Source organism: Antedon bifida, chromosome 2 (genome assembly GCF_963402885.1).
Source record: "Antedon bifida chromosome 2, ecAntBifi1.1, whole genome shotgun sequence".
Lineage (NCBI taxonomy): Eukaryota > Metazoa > Echinodermata > Crinoidea > Comatulida > Antedonidae > Antedon > Antedon bifida.
The window spans coordinates 6,314,603-6,336,706 of NC_136227.1; the positions used below are offsets into that span (position 1 = coordinate 6,314,603).

Genomic DNA, 22,104 nt, shown 5'->3' on the forward strand with positions numbered 1-22,104 from the left:
AATAATGACAAAAAGAAAGAGGTGGGCCAGCATTAATCAGTATCTCGATAATATATATATATTATATTTATATGTATTTATACTTTTGCTTATTTCTGTTTAAAACTTGTATCTTTAAAACCTTTTTTCATGTTTTTTTTATTTGTGATAATATTTGGGTTTTTTTTCTAAAGGGTTTTACGACTACAGACAATTACTTGTCTCTGTAAAATCCCTGTAATGTAAATATTTATATTGCTGAATAAATGTAAATTGAATTTGTATGGAGAGTCATTTACCTTTTTACAAAGTGCACTTCTGCGGTCGAACAGTCTCTCAAGCACCAGCACCTAGAACTTAGCTTGAAAATTGTTTCTATAGTTTGCCCAAATACTTTAGTTTGAGAACTTCAGCAAACTCCGAGTTGGCAAGATAAATTTTCCAATGTTTTCCAATGTAGACCAATTGACAAACTGCATGTAAACTAGTTTGCAGAAGTTAGGCCTTTTTAGTTTGAAAGTATGTCGACAAAGTAGTTTGCGGAAGGTTGTCAAATAAGAGAATAAAATAGCAGTCTTTGGATTCATGTGATTATGGAAATCAGAAAATAGCCTGTTTAAATTAAACAGTGGCCGTTTGCTAGTATAGACTAGTATAGGTAACTCCGAAAGAAAAGCTATTCACCGTTTGGTATGACTAGTTGACAATCTTCGGTAACTGCAGTTTGCTGAAGTAAGGCCATGCATCTTATTCCTTTGACACGAGGAAATGTCGTGCGAAATGTGAGGAAAATATCAGGTGTAAGGGAATGGGTCAGACGACACACGTAGACATGAGTGTAAAACACAATCAACAGTAAAAATATACTGCTTGTTGAGAAAACCTGAAAGTAAGTAATTGATGTGAAAATAATTAATATCGCGCCCTCCTAATAATAGATTATATTAAATTATAAATTATATGATTACTTCGATTAAAATGTAACTTTATACTTGATTGGTCTAACAATGTATGTATATAATAATTAATATACGACGCATCTTTAATTTATTTAATAACGTAGCGACAACCAGCGATGACAAGAACTCCATCACTGACTGATGAATAGTAGCATTTAATACACTGTAAGTACAATGTATATTGTTTATTCAAAAATGTCGAAAACAATATCAAAATCGGAAACATGTATTGTTTTTTTAATTGCACCATATCGGAGTTTTCTGATAATCTTATTTTGTAGTATGTACAGTATATACAAATTTAACATCAATGCAAATAACTTATTCGTAAAGTGTATTTAAAATTACTATATTAAAATTGGGAGCAATGCAACTAAATAAACATGACATTTGAGTTGTCATAGAGAATAACAATAGGGAAGTAGTAGTTTAAACTTTTTAAAATTTATTCTAACTCAAACTGCTGTTTTATTTAATTTCAGTGATTGTGCAAGTTCACTTCAATATGGATTTGTTAAGCGACAATGATGTCGGAAATCAAACTGACGATACTTTGAATGTATCCGGCGGAATCATCATAAGCTGGTTTATATCCGTAGTGACCGTGGTGGGAAACAGTCTGGTAATTCTTGCTTTCATCACCGAAAAATCACTTCGTTCGAATCCAGCGAATTTGTTCATCTTAAATCTTTCTGTTGCCGACTTTTTAATTGGCGCTTTCTCATTCCCGCTTAGCATTCTTAAACTAATGTTTGGTTATTGGCCATTCGGTGAAGGCGTCCGTAAGATGTCGTTGATCATTAACTACACGGCATGTGCTGTTTCTGTTTATGGTATTATTTTAATCAGTTTGGACCGGTACTGGATGTTAAAACTGAAGTTGAAATACCGTCAATTTCAGACTACAAAACGAGTTACTGTTATGATTCTTGTCTCGTGGGCTGTTCCATTTTACACACTTTCAATTTTATTCTGGGAGAATTTCAGAGGAGAACAAACAATTGACTACTCAAAAGAAGAGTGCGGTAAAGAATTGAAAGAAAGTACGTCTTACAGTTTGGTAAATTTATTCGTTTATTTTGTGATACCGTTAACCATTATAATATATTTGAATATCTATGTATTCAAAGAGATACGTCATCGTACTCGTACAAATCCATTATCAATCACTGCATTTTCTACCCAACGGAACGAAGCAATTTCTTCAATGAGACGACATCGAAAAGCGGCAGTAACTCTTGCGGTTTTACTTTCTGCTTTTATCATCTGCTGGACACCTTTCTGTACTGTGCTTTTTTTGAGTAGTGTTAGTGATTACTCACCAGATAAAATTGTTTATTCGGTTTTACTCTATCTCTTGTGGAGTAACTCGGCCATCAATCCATTCCTTTACGCACTTACAAATCTTAAAATCAGAGACGTGTTTTTCAAGTTTCTTCATCTTAAATGTTTCAAATGAGCTTTGAAACTGAAGGCATGAACCTAACCAATGTACAATTTAGGCTTAAAAACCCACAAAGATCACGTGGTTGCTAGGAAACCTGATCTTGTTAGGTACGTTGTGGCAGAAATAATGCTGCCGGGCTTAGTTCAAGTAAATACAACGAACGTAAGAACGACGTAAACACAACGAACGTAAGAACGACGTTAATGCAACACAAGAACGTATATTCAACGCAAGGCACTTGTTATATTAACGGTACGAGACCGATCAGTGTTAGTTATCAAAAAAAAAGGTAAGAAAACAACTTTCGAACAAAATTGCCGATTTTGACATTTTCAATATAGACTTGCATCATTTGTCTTGTTTCGCACAACACAACGTTATAAGTACACTCGTACAATTTTACCAATCAAAGTCAATGGATCATCCGAACTGCCGCTTGTGGTTGGTTGATTTACTCGAGTTGCGCGTAGGTTGCCTTATTAGTGGGAAACATTATTTGTAAAAACATCGATAGATTTTAGTATCATCGTCAGAATCAATTTACATTACCACCGCGCCATGCTATTAATTATGTAAATAATTTGAAAAACGTAATGAATAATTGACCAAAATAGTTTCCAATTAATTAAAGATGAACCCGTTACGGTGTAAATCTGTAAAATATGTAAATTGGTGTCTGTATTATGAAACATATCCATTTTTTGTGCATGCTGATCAAAATGTTACGCTCGTTTGGATTTTATGCCAATCGTTTGTATATATGATAAATGTGGAAATAAAAACGAAGTGAATTATTTTATTGATTAAACATTTAGACTTGGTTCCCACTAGGAGACAACGCAAGAAAGTACACCCACCAACGCAAGTAATCTGACCAATCACAAGCGATGAATTACTCGGACTGGTTGGTCGACTTGGTTGCCTTGCCCATACGTCCTTACGTTGCGTCCTAATGCTTGGTTCCCACTAGCGACGCAACGTAACGCAATCTACGCAACGTAAGAAAATGCCCTTCCAATCATTGCGTTTTCCCCCGCCTGCGTGAAATCAAACGTACGGTTTTTGCAGCACTGTTGCGTCGTCGGTTCCCACTTGTGATTACGCAATACACACTTTGCGTCAATACGTCGCCGCGTTACGCTCTAGTTGGAACCACGCTTAATGGGAGCCAATCTTTACGCTGTAGTTATACAAAGGTAGTGTTATTACTTAGGACACCGTAAGGCCGTGTTTCCACAACCAAAAAGTAACCGATAATTAACCGATATATTATTACCTGATTGGTTTAAAATGAAATGATATTTTTTTTGTTACGGCTGCGGAAACATGGGCTATAACTCAGGAGAGTTAAGAACATCAATCATGGTATGGTATTAAACAATTATTTAAACGGTTTGTTTTGATTTTCAAGTGCTTACATTTATTATAAAAAAGAGACATTTTATCGAATAACAGTACTTAAAATGCTTCACTCATAAATATCTGTTCGTTTTATATTACGTTTTATACTTTTGCTTATTTCTTTTTAAAATTGTACCTTTAAAGCCTTTTTTCATGTTTTTTTATTTGTGATAATATTTGTTTTTTTCTAAAGGGTTTTAAACTATCTTTCTGTAAAATCACTGGAATGTAAATATTTATATTGCTGAATAAATGTGAATTGAATGTGTATGGAGAGTCATACTATGTCTTTAGAGTAAACACATTTACCTTTTTACAGTCTCTCAAGCACCAGCACCTAGAACTTACCTTGAAAAAATGTTCTAAAGTTTGCCCAAATATTTTAGTTTGCGAACTTCAGCAAACTCCGAGTTGGCAAGATAAATTTTCCAATGTTTTCCAATGTAGACCAATTGACAAACTGCTTGCAGAAGTTACGCCTTTATAGGTTGAAGAAAGTATGCCGACAAACTAGTTTGCTTAGGGTTGTCAATTCAGAGTAACAAATAACAGTCTTTGTAGTCATGTGATTATGAACATCAGTAAATAGCCTGTTTAACTTAAACAGTGGCCGTTTGCTAGTATAGACTAGTATAGGTACTCCGAAAGAAAGCTTTTCACCGTTTGGTATGACAAGTTGACAATCTTCGGTAACTGCAGTTTGCTGAAGTTAGGCCATGCATCTTATTCATTTTGACACGAGTAGTACACGAGGAAATGTCGTGCGAAATGTGATGAAAATATTAGGTGTAAGAGAATGGGTCAAACAACACACGTGGACATGTGTGTATAACACGATCAACAGTAACAAATATACTGCTTGTCGAGAAAACCTGAAAGTAAGTAATTGATTTTTCAAATAATTAGTATCGCACCCTCCTATTGTTTGATTATATTAAAATATGATTACTTCGATTTATGTTAAAATTTTACTTAGTACATTGACTCTAACAATGTATGTATTTAATAATAATATACGACGCATATTTTATTCATTTAATAACGTAGCAACAACCAGTGTGGACAACTTAGAATTCCATCGCTGATGTGACATTTAATACACTGTAAGTACAATGTATATTGTTTATTCCAAAATATCGAAAACAATATCAAAATCGGAACCATGTATTGTTTTTGTAATTCACTATATTATCGGAGTTTTCTGATAATCTTATTTTGTAGTATGTACAGTATATACAAATTTAACATCACTGCAAATAACTTATTCGTAAATTGTATTTATGTTGCAAATTACTATATTAAAATTGGGAGCAATGCAACTAAATAAACATGACATTTGAGTTGTCATAGAAAATAATAATAGGGTCTATATAGAACAACATTGCACGAAGTAGTTTAAACGGATTAGTTAGAATTTATTCTAACTCAAACTACTGTTTTATTTAGTTTCAGTAATTGTCCAAGATCACTTCAATATGGATTTGTTAAGCGACAATGATGTCGGAAATCAAACTGACGATACTTTGAATGTATCCGGCGGAATCATCATTTGCTGGTTTATATCCGTAGTGACCGTGTTTGGAAACAGTCTGGTCATTCTTGCTTTCATCACCGAAAAATCACTTCGTTCGAATCCAGCGAATCTGTTCATCTTAAATCTTTCTGTTGCCGACTTTTTAATTGGCGCTTTCGCATTCCCGCTTAGCATTCTTGAGCTAATGTTTGGTTATTGGCCATTTGGTGAAGGCGTGTGTAAGATGTGGTTGATCATTAAACATACGGCATGTGTTGTTTCTGTTTGTGGTATTATTTTAATCAGCTTGGACCGGTACTGGATGCTAAAACTAAAGTTGAAATACCGTCAATTTCAGACTACAAAACGTGTTTCCGTTATGATTCTTGTCTCGTGGGCTGCTACATTGCTATTTTACGCAATTCCATATTTATTCTGGGAGAAAATCAGGAGCAGAGGAGAGAGAGAAGAACAAATAATTGATTACTCAAAGGAGTGCGATACAGAATCGAAACAAAGTACGGCTTACAGTTTGGTAAATTTATTCGTTGTTTTTGTGATACCGTTAACCATTATAATATATTTGAATTGCTATGTATTTAAAGAGATACGTCATCGTACGCGTACAAATCCATTATCAATCACTGCATTTTCTACACAACGGAACGTAATTTCTTCAATGAGACGACATCGAAAAGCTGCAGTAACTCTTGCGGTTTTACTTTCTGCCTTTGTCATCTGCTGGACACCTTTCTGTACTGTGCTTTTTTTGAGTAGTGTTAGTGATTACTCACCAGATGAAATTGTTTATTCGGTTTTACTCTACCTCTTGTTCAGCAACTCTGCCATCAATCCATTCCTTTACGCACTTACAAATCTTAAAATCAGAGACGTGTTTTTCAAGTTCCTTCGTCTTAAATGTTTCAAATGAGCTTTGAAACTAAATGCATGAACCTAACCAATGTACAATTTAGGCTTAAAAACCCACAAAGATTACGTGGTTGCTAGGAAACAAGTAGCACGTGACATACATTGCCCGGTTGCATTTTTTATTTTCCTGTTAGGTACGTTGAGGCAGAAATAATGCTGCCGGGCTTCGTTCAAGTAAACACAACGAACGTAAGAACGACGTAAACACAACGAACGTAAGAACGACGTAAACACAACGAACGTAAGAACGACGTAAACACAACGAACGTAAGAATGACGTAAACACAACGAACGTAAGAACGACGTTAATGCAACACAAGAACGTATATTCAATGCAAGGAACTTGTTATAGTAAACGGTAAACAACTTTCGGCCAAAATTTCCGATTTTGACTTGCATCATTTGTCTTGTTTCGCACAACACAACGTAAGTACACTCGTACAATTTTACCTATCAAAATCAATGGATCATCCGAACTGCCGATTTACTCGAGTTGCGCGTAGGTTGCCTTATTAGAAGGAAACAATATTTGTAAAAATATCGAAATAATATTTGTAAAAATATCGATAGATTATAGTATCATCGTCAGAATCAATTTACATTACCACCGCGCCATGCTATAAATTATGTAAATAATGTGAAAAACGTGACAATTATGAATAATAAAATGAAACATGAAACTAGTGTTGTAATAATGCAATTGACCAAAATAGTTTCCAATTAATTAAAGATGAACCCGTCACGGTGTAAATCTGTAAAATAGGTAAATTGGTGTTTGTATTATGAAACAATTGTATCTTATATTGTGCATGCTGGTCAAAATGTTACGCTCCTTTGTATTTTATGCCAATCGTTTCTATAGGCCTATATGATGAATTTGGGAATAAAAACAAAGTGAATTATTTTATTGATTGAACATTTAGGCTTGGTTCCCACTAGGAGTAATCTGACCAAACACAATCGATGGATTACTCGGACTGGTTGGTCAACTCGACTCAAACTCTCGTCCGTACACGTTGCGTCCTTATGGGAAACAATCTTTACGCTGTAGTGTGCATTATACAAATGTTGTGTTATTACTTAGGACAGTGTAAGGCTGTGTTTTCACAAACAAAAAGTAACCGATATATTTATTACCTGATTGGTTAAAAATGAAATGATACTTTTTTTTATGGCTGCGGAAACATGGGCTAAAACTACAACATTCTGATTGAAATCCGAGGAAGAAAAGTATATGGATTAAAAATTCCGAATAATAATGTAATTAGATAAATATCCCTTATTAATTTCATAACTATGATTAAACAAAAGTAAGTTTTAACGAATGCGAAGACAATTACGTTTCCAGCTTTCTTAACACACATAGGGTACCGTCAAGATTATGTTTAAAAAACTCAAAACAGATGAAAAGCCGATATATAGGCGCCTAGAATATAATAATGTAACGTACATTATGGTAATGTAATTTTGTTTACGTCATTTAATAATTAGTGCTTTTAATCAACTCAATAAGAAATTAAACCGCTGCTACATTCATAATCTTGCTTTTTAATTTTCTAATACTATGGCAATGTAATTGGTTTTAGTCTACTTATGCATGTGTTATCTGCAGGAATATTCAGTCCGTTCGTTCGGTCTTATTTTAGTGATAAAGTTGTAGCAGCTGTAGTAAAGTTTTTATAGTTGTAAATATTTGGCTTCTTATATATTTTTTAAGAGTTGATTTCATTGATAATCCTCCAAAGTTGTCGAAATAAAACCAGATTAAGCGAGAATATTTCAAGAACAAGATGAAAACCTTGTAGTTGATTTATTAAGCGTGGTTCCCACTAGAGATACAAGACGTAGGCCTACGCGCAACGCAAGCGAGTTGACCAATGACAAGCCACTTTTCCAATAATCCATCGCTTGTGATTTGTCGTTACGTTACGTCCTTGCGTTGCGCCGCTAGTGGGAACCAAGCTTTAGAGGTGATGGTTATTATGATTCGACTGATGAGGTTGAAACTCCATCTACTAAACTACTAAAAAATTGTCTTCTAATTTGTGTGCAGTCTGCCAAATTTTAGAAAACTGTTCTTGCCTGAGTTTGCAAACCTTAGGCCTAAAGTTGAAGTGCTGCAGATGCTCCGGTAAACTACTTGCAGACGTTAGGCCGTATTTGACAGCCTCCAGTTTAGACAGGCAACTTAACTTTTGCAAACTTCAACAAACTCCGAGTTGCCAAGATAGGTTTTTCCAAAGTTTGCTAGTGTAGACCAGTTTACAAACTTCTGCAAATTACAGAACTAGTCTGTAGAAGTTAAAAGACTTTTCTTGCCAAAGTTTGCAATGATTACCCTGCTTTTAGTAGTAATATATTTCAAATGCACTCGTTCACGAAATAAAAAAACTTTAACAAACTTGTTAGGCCAGCAATATACCGCTTATGACACGAGTAACATTACTGTGACACGCGAGAATATTCGTGCAAAATGCGAGGTAAACGAATTATCAGGCAGTGGACGAGTGAATTGTAATTTTGTGTTAATGGGCGCGCAATGTTTTTGGCGGGAAAGAGTGTGCGAAACATGATCAACAGCCTAACCATGGATTTACTAACTGGTTGAAGAAAATGTTTGAAGATAACTGCTTGATTTTAAAATACGATTATTGCGCCCTCCTCACGATTGATGAGGAGGGCGTAAGATGAGTAAGTAGGAAAATTGTCCTTTGTGTTTTTGTTTGTTTTGTTATACACGTCATGAACAAAGCCACTGTTTATTTTAACGTGTTGTGATTGGTCTAAAAATGTGGATGCATATAATTAAAATTGTTAAAGTGATAGCGTCTTTATCGTTAAAAAAACATGTCAATTTAAAAGGAACTTCAAGACTGGTGAATGGTAACATTTCTATGCAGGAGGCAGAGTGTGACAGTAAGTATTGTTTGTTTTCTTCATCATCCACAGTTATTACTGTCCGCGATCTTCCTTTTCAATATTCATATCTGAATTATTCAGTCAACTTAATTTATTTATTCACTGATAAATAGAAACAATCTATATAACCCCAATATTTTTTGTTTAATACCGGGAGACACAATCCCAAAGAAAGGCCGAATTTCATCTGAACCGAACTTCATTCAAGTGCCAAGGTCCTTTATAACTAAATCATTTGTTATCATTGAATACTGTATGCGGTGTCAGTAGTTTAAATCTAAATTCCCACTAGAACGCAACGCAGCGACGTATTCACAAGTGGGAACCGACGACGCAAACAGTGCTGCAAAACCGTACGTTTGATTTTACGCAGGCGGGGGCAAAAACAATTATTGGAAGGGAATTTTCTTAGGTTGCGTAGGTTGCGTTACGTTACGTTGCGTCGCTAGTGGGAACCAAGATTTAGTTCCTACTTAGACGCAACGCAACGACCTAGACGTAATATAAGTGAATTGACCAATCACAAGCCACAGTTCTAACCTTCCATCGCGTGGTGGTTGGTCAAAAACTTACGATGGATTTTGCGTTGGCAAAAGGAACCACGCTTTAGTCTTGTAACTACTTATTGACATTGTCATTGTTTGGTTGTTTCCACTTTTTGTTTTAGTAATTCAAATTGTGTGCTGTACGACACTTCAGAACGATGGAATCGTCCTTCGATTACGATGCCGGAAATCAAACCGAAGACGATACTTTGATTGTGAATGGAGGAATTGTAATACTATGGATTTTGTCTGTTGTAACCGTTTTCGGAAACGGTCTCGTCATTCTTGCTCTTATAACAGAAACATCTTTTCATTCAAAACCAGGATATTTGTTCATTATAAATTTGTCTGTTGCTGATTTTTTCATTGGCGCTTTCTCGTTCCCGCTTAACACTCTTTGGCTAATGTTTGGTTATTGGCCATTCGGTGAAGGCGTCTGTAAGATGTGGTTGATCATTGACTACACGGCATGTGCTGTTTCTGTTTGTGGTATTATTTTAATCAGTTTGGATCGGTACTGGATGTTAAAACTGAAGTTGAAATACCGTCAATTTCAGACTACAAAACGTGTTACCGTTATGATCCTTGTCTCGTGGGCTGTTATCATACCATTTTACGCAATTCCAACTTTATTCTGGGAAACCTTTACGGGTAAAAAAATAATAGATTATGCAGAAAATTGTGAAATGGAATCGGAACAAAGTATGGCGTACAATGTGATAATTGTATTCGTTGAGTTTGTAATACCGTTATCCATCATAATATATTTAAATACAATTGTATATACGCAGATACGTCATCGTACGCGCACAAATCCCATCAATAACAACCAATCATTATTTCGGGTTGCAGACAATCATTTATCAATCAGTGCAGGTCAATCGATGTGGTCAAGATCAACCACAGGTTCTACACGAAAAATCGTAAATACGAGTACAAATTTGATTGGACGACATCGAAAAGCGGCAGTGACTCTTGCGGTTTTAGTTTCTGCTTTTATCGTCTGCTGGACTCCTTATTGCATTGTGCTTATTTGGAGTATCGTTTGTGATGACTGTTTGAGTGACACCCTCTGGGAGGTCGTCAACTACCTCTTGTGGAGCAACTCTGCCATCAATCCATTCCTTTACGCCCTCACAAATCCTAAAATCAGAGACGTGTTTTACAAATTCCTAGGTTTAAAATATTTCAAACGAACATTGGGTCTATAACTATTACGTGTACGACTAAACTTTTTTGGGTGAAACAACATTTGAAAACCATGTATTGTGTAATAAAGTTGCTGAAAATATATGTATCCGACAAGCACGGTTGGAGAAAGTAGGCCTATACCGTACGCAACGAAAGAACGGAGACGCATACGTAACGTAATACGTCGACTAGGACGCAACGTAACGCAATGACGTATCGACGCAAAGTGATGTATTGCGTAATCGCAAGTGGGAACATTGCTGTAAAAATCGCAGGTTTGATTTCACGCAGGCAGGGGCAAACACAATGATTGGAAGGGCATTTTCTTACGTTGCGTAGATTGCGTTTTACGTTGCGTCGCAAGTGAGAACCAAGCTTTATACAAGAAACGATCGTATACCCAACGCAAGAACGTATACGAAACGACAGATTGGAGAATCATACCGTACGTAACGTAATACTAGAAGAAGAAGAAGTTATGCAATAACAGAGACATATCCACATATTGGGGAACCAAATGTTTCAAATATCAATTCCGTGAGATTTTAATGCTCAAGTTGAGTTCTTGGCAGTTTTGGAATCCTTAGGACTAGTAGAATTCATTGCAACTGGGCCCAATTTTTCCCGACCCTATTTTAGCCGCCAACTTGGATTTCAAAATGGCCCCCATTTTTTAGTCAAAACTGATAGTTGTCCTAGCTCCTATTTTAAACCACGTACGAACGTAATTTGTGTGGCTTCGCTTCGCTTCGCTCGCGTACCATCTAGGTCGTAGATGGTTCTCGAATACATAGTAATTTCAGCGTAAAAAAACTGGCGATTTCAAATGTACGTACCTCATGACTATAAAACATTGTCGTTTACAAAAACAAATAAATAGACACAATGATTTATGTAGTCAACCAAAATTAGCACCCTGCGAATTACTTCCAAAAGAGAAACTTGTCACAAAATGAGCCCAATGTTTGATTTGGACTCATTTAAACAAACCCAATTTGTGTTTTGTATCTAACATTAGGGTTGAGGGTTGGGGATGAGGATAGATACATAGAGGAACAATTTTTTAATATATTCTTTATATTAAATTATTCTTTATATTTCTTTATTATCCACTAAGTAACGAAATATTGTTATAGGCCTATAAATAATATACCACTAAATAGAGTAAAACATTTAAAGAATTAATAACTGTTAAAATTGTCACTGTCATAGTAAAGTACATGTAACGACCACTACGACGTTTATATTTTTTGTAATTATTAATTAATACAAACGTTGAGAAGCAACTGTCAGTAATAAAGTATTATTATGTGTTTATATTCTAAAAGTAGGGGCTACCCACACTCACAGTAATAACATTTATTTGAATATTTGTTTTTATTATATCTAACAGTACCAACACAGACAATAAGAAATTTGCGATTCAAATGGCGATCAAAAGTGGTTAATACCTATTTACAGTATTGTGTAGCATTACAATACTATTTATGTTTATTCTCCAAGGGCCCATAAATTTACCTAGATAGGAAAATGCGAATTATCCTCGTATTATTGTATGCGGGTATTTTTTAAGATGGACATGCATTAGACAGTGTATACCACGATCGGAAAACACCTCTATTTGGGGCAAATCGTTGAACCTAAATTCGTTTTAATTGTCAATAACTAATTATCGAACTCAATTTAATTAGTAAACAGGGTTACATCAGGTGGTTAAAATCAGTATCGAAAGTACGAACCAACTTTATATACCATCGAGTAAACATTCTAGAAATAACGCGCGAGTTACCGAATTTTGCCCTTACGTAAATTTATATATAGATGGTATTAGTCCAATGGTACAATTTATAATAATAGCATATGGCAGCCATATTAAAAACGTATATAAGCCCCCTAATGTATACATTTCATGTATTTATTCATTAATCATCATGCAATTCTTTGCAGGTTTAGAATCATCAGCACTTAGTAAAATACATTCCAATTGAGGGCCATTTTATTCAAACCATTTTTGGGCGCCATCTTGGATTTCAAAATGACGCATATTTTCGGTCATAACATTTACACTATTGGTAACAACTTTAAACGCGTATTATCATAATAACAACGCAAATACACTGCGCTAAACCGATAGGTTGATTCAGCCAGTGGAAATGAGTTGCCAAAAAAATGATTAATGATGAACAACATATCTAATCGCCATGAACTTTATAATTATACAGTTTAAAAAAGCACTTATTCGATCATTATTGTTTCGTACTTGTTCCCATTTTCGAAGATGAGTACATTGACTGATGTTCGTCGTTGAGGTAGCGTTATATTTTCTAATAAATCGGCTTAGTATTTATTTAACATTTCCATTGGTTTTTTTAAACAAATAAGGAGACTGTAATGTACAGTATATTTTAAGGGTCATTAGTGACACTATCTCTACAAAATACACAATATGTGTTGTTTTTTTTTGTAGATTAACCTTCTCGTACAGGAATATAAATGTTTAGTAGAATAATGATTAACATTGCTATATTACTGCAAGATATGTATAGGCCTAAAGGCCAATTTACATATATAAATTAGAACGGTTTTCGTTCTAGAACTATAGGATAATCATTTATGCTGTCTTTGATAACAATTTTTTTTTTTTTTTAATTCTAATCAAATGACGTCATGATAAATAAAAACAATTGTCACGATAGTATTGCTCTTACTAATCATGACGTCATTTGATTGGACGTGTGAAAATATAATTTTCATCAAAGGAAGCATAGATGGTTATTCTATAGTCATAGAATCAAAAGTTTTTAAATTTATGTATGAAAAATGCATATTTTGTCTATTTATCGTCGATCTATTTAGTAGACTATGTAAGACTAAGTGTGGTTTTGTTTTGTTTCAATTACTCGTTTTCGTATCGGTTCTATAATTATGTAAGAATTGTTTTATAATAAATGGTAAAAAATATACATTTTTAATTTGTTTATTTAATTTTTTAATTATTAGTAATAGACTATATAACATTTATTTGATCAAGGAGATACACTTTTATCTTCACGAGCAGCACGATCTTTCAAGGGCGCCACCAACGTTTATAGTTTATATGGCAGCCTGCAGTAAACATGGTCATAGGAAGAAGATTGTAAAGATATTTTAAAATTTTCTTGTATATATACACATAAAACGAATTAATAAAATCTCTTCCAAACTTAAGCAATGTTGCTGAAAGCGGACCATATTACGCCTGGAGATTCCACAAAAACAAGCTATGTATCTGCCGATGACCTAGAGGTGAGATTTGTTCAGATTTGGTTAAGAACCTTTAATATCATATTGTACTTGGTTTTATCACTTTGTAATTTACTTATCATTTACTTATCAAACGCTATATATATACAAAATATAATATAATTAAGTCATCATTTCAGCCGCCTGTTAACGGCAAAACATGAATCTACAGTTAAAATGATTTTATTGTAGGCCGGTTTTTGCTCGGTATATTCAATTTAAGATTAAAACTAATACTTTAATAGTTTTTATCAAATTTGTCATAAAATTAGTTTGTCGCCCTCTGTAGATGCTGTAACTTAACTTTCAAACATAAGTTTCTTTGAAAGTAAATTTGGTCATTATATATATTCTTTATAAAAAGAAAAAGGTTTTCATGGATCGTTACTGTTGACTAAGGACAGTTTTGGTTCCAGATTTGTATGTTTAATAGGTTGTGCTCATTTTCCCCAATCCCCTTCTGTCCATGAGTATTTTAAACATTTGTTTGCAATATCATATGATGTGTCATGATGTCTTTCCTGCAATGATGTAATAGATTTCATTACAAGTATTAGCGTCAGGCCTTGATTAAACAGTCATTTGATTACAGGTACAGGCAAGGTTACCAGATACCATAAAGGCCCATTTACACTAGGGCGATAATGATCGACGATAAATAGATAAACATACATTTTTCTTGGATAAAACAAAAGAAGTTAGAACAGTTTTCGTTCTAGAACTATAGGATAATCATGTATGCTGTATTTAATAAAAACAATATTTTTGAAAATCCAATCAAATGACGTCATGATCAATAAAAACAATAAAATTGTTGTATTGTAACGATATTATTGCTCTTACTAATCATGATGTGATTGGACGTGTGGAAATATTATTTTCATCAAAGGCAGCATAGATGATAATCCTATAGTTCTAAGATGAAAATTTGTTTATTTCTTTTGTTTTAGATATTAAAAATGCATATTTATCTTTTTATCGTCAATCGTTATCGCCCTGGTGTAAACGGGCCTTAAGGGTACCCATGACGCTTCAAGCCCCAAGTTTACGATTTCTCAGGAGGTTTAACAGATTTGATGCGTTTCTAACATGATTTAAAGCTTTTTAAATTCATCACAATATACCTCACGCAATCAGCATTTTAATGTTTACTGCGTATTATAACAACTAATCAGATGTAATTATGTAATAAATACAGAAATAACCTTCTAAAACAACAGAAGTCAGACATTAAATGTGGGTTTGAAAATGTTTTTTTTTTAAATTCTTTATTTCCTGTATTTAATTTCATAAAACAATATAATATATTTGGAGTGGAGTTGTGGCTTGGTGGTTATGATGCTTGGCTACCACTCCAAGGAGCCTGGGTTCAAGTTAGGTCCTGTCACATGTCAGGATTTTTTCTAAGGACAAAATTACTCCACTAACTCCATTCCCAAAGACTTGTAATAAGGCTTTGTTTATGTAGAGCATCTTGTGTATATGTTTGTCTTGTGTACCTATGAGGATCTCTAATGATCAGCAATTGCTGGATGGATCACCCTCAATAAATATGATAAAAATAAATAAATTACTTTACTTGGTTACATTACGAGATTTTCTTAATATTCAGGCGATTAGATGAACATTCAGGAACTTCCCGAAACCCATAAACGTAAACAAAATTCCTACACAGAAATTTTCAATTCCATTGAAATTCTTTTTTTTTATTCTGTACCACGAAAAATAATTCTGAATTGGCTTCTGTCGTCGTAAATTAATTCAATAATTGAATGACCCTATTTATAATTTCCTTTTTTGGCATCAGATAAATTCCCTCTTGCTAATTCTTTGGAAACATTTACTTTTCTGAGTCACCGAATCATTGAGTTGGATGAACTTGTTTCTAGCGCACTCTCTCAGGGGAAAGCGTAGTGATCATGTAGTTTGGCAATAAGACATGTAATGGAAGACTAGCTCTTACAGGAATTTATAATTAGTGTTTTTTTTCTATGCCAAGTGGTTCTGTTGGCTCAATTGGTAAGTAACATAATTTGAATTTATTGCTGAACTTGGGTAATAATGCATTTGTTGCTGGCAATGTGGTACTGATTCTGTGACTAGAGTAGAATGCTTTGTACTTGGTGTTTTGATCCCAACAAAGCTATACTAGGCCCTGGGCTACTGGAACTCAATAAAGTGTCCCCTTAATATTGGTCATGTCTCCTGAATAGGTGTTGGCCGTAGTGTTAAAACATATATATTGACCCTTGTTCATTTTATGGCAGAGGGTCCTGTTAATAACTGTTTGTGCAATTATTTAGCAAGATTTTTATAAGTAATCATACACACTGTTTATAATATAAACAGTGTGTTTATATTATTATTGCAATAACTTACGTACTAACTGCAGTAACTGCAGTAAGATAATGTTGACCCTTATTTAAGTCACTGAAATAGAGGTTTGGCAATGAATAATCTAAGCTAATAATTAAATAACATTTAAAATAATTCGTAATGTACGTGTTTGAACAGAGAGGCCAACAAATTGGTAAAATACCAAACCCATATTAGTCAGCTCAAAACCCAAGGTCATGTCGCCTAAAAATAAGAAAGTTGGAATATATAAAACATAGATGCTGATGATATCAGTATCCAATATATTAGCATATTTTTCAGCTGTTGTGTTTGTTGTCTGTTACATCATTACTTTCGCTTTGAGGTGTAGCATCATTCATTTAGTCTATTTTTACGATGTTATTCAATTAGGCCTTTAAACTAGAGGGGTGGAGTCAAGATATTTATAGCGACTCTACAGCTCACTATGTCGGTCGGTTGGTCGGTCGGTCAGTTGTTCGGTCGGTCGGTTGGTCGGTAAACACTAACTTGAGCACGCAACTGCAGCCATGTATATGGCCTTGTTATAGTGGGTTGCAATTAATTTCTTTTTTTATTTGTTATAAAATATAACGCTTCCTATTCAGGGGATAGTCCCGTTAAGGGGACTCTTTGCCGTGAAACGAAGAATATGTTTTAATCATAGGACTCCCCTATTAAAGGGAAATTAGAAACAAATGAGTGACTTTATTTTACTAGGACATCCCTATTATTAATGGGCACTTTCGGGTACTATTGTATATTTTTGTATTGTTCGTATTAAAAAACAACCAATACAAATATATAATATTTAAATATGTTAAAATAAAGTAATAAAAAAAAACATTTTTATATTTTGCAGTTTAGAAGTAAATTAAACTTTTTTTTTTATTATAATATATAAAATTTATATAATAATAACATGCTAAATTTGAATAAATGACCTTTGGTGACCTTTAAACAAAACAAAAAAGGATAGAACAGAGATGTTTTTATGTAGACAAAGAGAAACATTGTTACAAGAGGATGAGATAATTATTTCCCTCCATAATTAACTTAGTCTCATGACCTTTGAACTGACCTGATAGGACACCACACCCTATTCACCTAACTATGTTATCCAAACATGATATTGTAGTCATGTTTTAATTGGGTTTTCAGAAGAGAAAACCTCTAAAAAAGTTTTTATACTCAACGATATATAGAGGGCAGTAAATATTTTCTGCAATGTACTGCTATTATTTATAGCATTATTACTTTACTATATTTTGACATCCAAAGGAGTGGTTTTCCCTACAGTAAAACCCCTCTTTTGAGACACCCCCATTAAAGGGACATTTTGTTGGTTCCCGAAAGTACACCTTAATAGGAGTTCTACTATATTCAGTTAGTAATTAATGGTCCTAATACGACAAGTTTCTGCTTCTTATGGATCCTTCAACTGTTGTCATATTATTTAATGTCACTATTTCATGTATACCTAAAATATATTGTTCTTTTTCATGCACAGTTACAGATAATAAATTTCACTTTCCTTTTACTAAAATAGGCCTACAAGAGAACCCTTCATTTGGCACACCCCTAATCAGGAGAGACACTCCTATTAAGAGGACGCCCCTATTTAGGGGACATCCTTATTTCACTTTTACATGAAACAATTTTAAGGGGACATGTTATTGGATCCCAAAGGTTTCCATGTAATTGGAGTTCTACTATAATAAATATATGAGATATGTAATAAATAATAGGCATTTAAAAATAACAATTACTTTGTTTCGTACAATAGATTATTTGTCTTAATATAACTATCAGTTTCTTTCTTGTGAACATCGCGTGCCGAGAAAGATGTTATCTGTATATAATGTATTTTTTCTATATTTATCATTCAATTAATTGTTTATATAACATTTTGCAGAATATAAGCTATGATATTTAACGTAACGTATTGCGGACTTATTAAAATTTGACATACAGTATGAAGCATAGTGAAATGCATATTTTTGACTGACATTTTTTTCAGAATTTAGTTTTATGCAATATACAATATAAAAATGTAAAAAAATTGATACATAAAAATTCTCAGCCATATTCTCTACATCACAATCAGGTTGTTGCAGAGAAGTATCATGAATCCATTATTAGATCTACTTTCCTATACTATTCTGCCATCAGATGTTTTTGTCTTCTTTTCTTCGCATCCAACAGCAAGTAACTTGCCAATTACGGGATGGATAAACTATTCTGTAATCATCATGCTTATAATCTAAGTTTCATTTGAGGCTTAGAATCATGGGTTACAACCCTGGCACTAGGTCAGGATTGAACCCTGGCACCAGGTCAGGATTGAACCCTGGCACTAGGTCAGGATTGAACCCTGGCACTAGGTCAGGATTGAACCCTGGCACTAGGTCAGGATTGAACCCTGGCACTAGGTCAGGATTGAACCCTGGCACTAGGTCAGGATTGAACCCTGGCACTAGGTCAGGATTGAACCCTGGATCTTGAGATTGGAAGGCAAGCATGTTAGCAACCAAGCTCTACTAATAATCATCTATAATGGCTAGTTCTATTGATCAAACAAAATCAAAATTGATTTCTCCAATTAGTCGTGTTATTTGATGCTTTGATTTGACTGTTACTATGGTAAGAGAAAGGAAATTTTCCAACCCATTTAAAAAAAGTGATATAATAGGTGGATGGATATAACCAACACCACAAGGAAAACAATAGCAATAAATGAATAACTAATATAATTATGTTATTAAAATCTTTCATTATGCATCGTCGTAACAAAGTTCGTAATTGCGTTTATAATTCAGAGAATTGTATGGTCGTGGTGATAATAGCATGAAGCCTAATGGGCAAACAAGTCTTAGAGAACACATCACCGCTGGGCTTTCTGTTGTGATTGTCTATTTCGTGCCTGCTTATCTCGATAAACCGACAGTAGCCCTTTCGCATGAAAAGAAGAATTTTGAAGTAGATCACCTCCATTATAAATGGGACAGTTAATTAGGTTATTGTAGCATATTCCTGAAATATTATACAGATCGAGCATTTGTATATTAAAAAGTGGAGAATTTTTATAATCACATAATGGAAGCATTCTCTTCATACAATTATGTGAGAAATCAGACAGATGATTATACTGTGGATGTGTCCGGCGGAATTGTGATATGCTGGATTTTATCCGTATTGACAATATTCGGAAACAGTCTCGTTATTCTTGCTTTCATCACAGAAAAATCACTTCGTTCGAATCCAGCAAATTTGTTCATCTTGAATCTTTCTGTTTCTGACTTATTAACTGGTATTTTTTCGTTTCCACTTTACACTCTGTGGCTAATGTTTGGTTATTGGCCATTCGGTGAAGGCGTATGTAAGATGTGGATGATCATTGACTACACGGCATCTGCCGTTTCTATTTGCGGTATCATCTTAATCAGTTTGGATAGATACTGGATGCTAAAACTGAAATTGAAATACCGTCAATTTCAGACTTCAAAGCGAGTTACCTTAATGATTGTTGTATCATGGGCTGTTCTCTTACCATTTTACGCAATTCCAATTTTATTTTGGGAGAAATTCAGAGGAGAACAAATAATTAACTACACAAACAATTGCGAAATGGAATTGATGAAAAGTCTGGCGTACAATTTGCTGATGGTATTCATCGTGTTCTTGATGCCTCTTCAAATCATTGTATATTTGAACAGTATTGTTTACCGTGAAATACGCACACGTTCGCGTACACAACCTGTAACACATGGTATTGATTCTGCTGTCTGTAACGTTGCCTTTTCTGTTACCTCTGAAAATCCACAAACTATGCTTAAAAGGCATCGAAAAGCGGCAGTAACACTCACCACTCTGGTGACTGTGTTTGTGATCTGCTGGACTCCTTACTACATTATTCTAATTTGGAGTATCGTCTGTGATGGCTGCTTAAGCGTCACCATCTACGAGGTCGTCAACTACCTGTTATGGAGTAACTCTACCTTAAATCCGTTCCTTTACGCCCTCACAAATCTTAAAATCAGAGAATGTTATTATAAATTTTTGGGTATAAACTATTTAAAAAGACGTGTACATACTGAAATATAAGCACACTAATTGTACCCTTATCGGCCCACTGTATAAATGCTTTATTCAGAGATCATAGACAGACACAATTAATGCAAAAACTTTTGTGCAAATAACTGCCACAGATGCATAGCTAAGCTACAGTACATTATTTCAGATATTGTACTATAAAACACACATTTGTTTTATTAGACATTATATGGAACATGTTTTTAATTGACTTACCATTACAAAGTGTACTCAAATAAATCTATAAGTTTAATCTCCACCTGAACTTAATTTCATCAACATTAAAAACGACATTTGATAATTAATCCCAACATTGTCTGCATTTCTCAACGCATAAAATTATGACAACCAGCTTGATCGGCAAGCGTCAAAACAACTCGATGGCGGGCATGCAAAGATCTAACAATTTATTAATTGATAACATAATAGCAACATGCTTAAATTAGTTCTCTAAGCATCTTGCAGCTTATGTGGTTTTGTCAGAATATATCACGTACGACACTGATATACGATCCTTTACTGTTAATTGTACATGCCGACTGTATTTGACATTCTCCAGTGTGGAATTAATTACCTACAATGTTCTAAGTTTCATGAACTTGGTTTATTCGTTCCGTCGTAGTATAATAAAATATGGTTTACTGTACTACATTAACAGAAAGTGTCTGGAAGAATAATTGTTGTTGAAAGATGAGTTAATGTATTTAGTATATCAAATTAAATTAATCATTATGCAGGGTCGTAGCCACCAGTACGGTTGGTAAGGTTTCAACCTGACCACCTTTTTATTAAGGGCTTTGACAACCATGTGGCCCCTGCACAGAGGATTGTTACCTTTTCTTGCGATCACCGCACCACTTTATTTCTCATGGCTACGGCACTGTTATGTCAGTGAATCTAACAGAAACTGGAAAGTGTGTTTATCTGTCTCTTTTTTTTTTTAATTCTGGGGAGATAGGACTTTCATTACTGTCTCTGCCTTTAGATATTAAAAACATCTTTGGACAGTTTTAAGCCACTTCTAAAAACTCACCTTTCCTGATTTTTTTCTTTTTTACTGCGCTATGAAACGTTGGAATTATGCTTCAGTTAAGAATGGAACGATTGATTTATTGATAGTTTTATGCATTTCTTATGTAATATAAGATTTGTGGCATAGACAATAGTGAGGAGTTTCCGATTTGCAATGACCAATGACCTAGGAACAAGTTAGAGGTCAATTGTTGTACCATTGGTCGTCATCTAGACCTAAAAAATGACCAAAACTGTGTCGAGGTGGAGAAACCATATATGTTATATGCGTTTGAAATTTTGTTTTTTAATATATAAAAAATAAATTTTAAAACTGAATAAAAAAAAATTGTAAACATTTGTTTTTAAATAAAAAAAAAATAAATTTAAAAAAACCTAAAACAAAAGAGGTCTCTGGCCCATTGAAATTGAAAAATAATAATTATAAAGTCTTAAATAATACACTTTTTCCTCTTTTGA

At 34.1% G+C, this 22,104-nt stretch overlaps 4 protein-coding genes across 4 annotated transcripts; all 4 read left to right on the plus strand.

Annotated features, from left to right (window-relative positions):
• The first annotated feature begins 1,429 nt into the window (after positions 1-1,429).
• On the plus strand, positions 1,430-2,397 carry LOC144835374 (histamine H4 receptor-like). The gene has a single exon (XM_078690458.1). The coding sequence runs from the start codon at positions 1,444-1,446 to the stop codon at positions 2,395-2,397; it is 954 nt and encodes a 317-aa protein (XP_078546584.1). The 5' UTR covers positions 1,430-1,443.
• Positions 2,398-5,261: 2,864 nt separating this feature from the next.
• Positions 5,262-6,230, plus strand: LOC144835375 (alpha-1D adrenergic receptor-like). The gene has a single exon (XM_078690459.1). The coding sequence runs from the start codon at positions 5,262-5,264 to the stop codon at positions 6,228-6,230; it is 969 nt and encodes a 322-aa protein (XP_078546585.1).
• A 3,621-nt stretch (positions 6,231-9,851) lies between these two features.
• On the plus strand, positions 9,852-10,904 carry LOC144835376 (histamine H3 receptor-like). Its single transcript, XM_078690460.1, has one exon. The coding sequence runs from the start codon at positions 9,852-9,854 to the stop codon at positions 10,902-10,904; it is 1,053 nt and encodes a 350-aa protein (XP_078546586.1).
• An 8,713-nt stretch (positions 10,905-19,617) lies between these two features.
• LOC144835377 (D(1C) dopamine receptor-like) lies at positions 19,618-20,625 on the plus strand. The gene has a single exon (XM_078690461.1). The coding sequence runs from the start codon at positions 19,618-19,620 to the stop codon at positions 20,623-20,625; it is 1,008 nt and encodes a 335-aa protein (XP_078546587.1).
• The last annotated feature ends 1,479 nt before the right edge of the window (positions 20,626-22,104 follow it).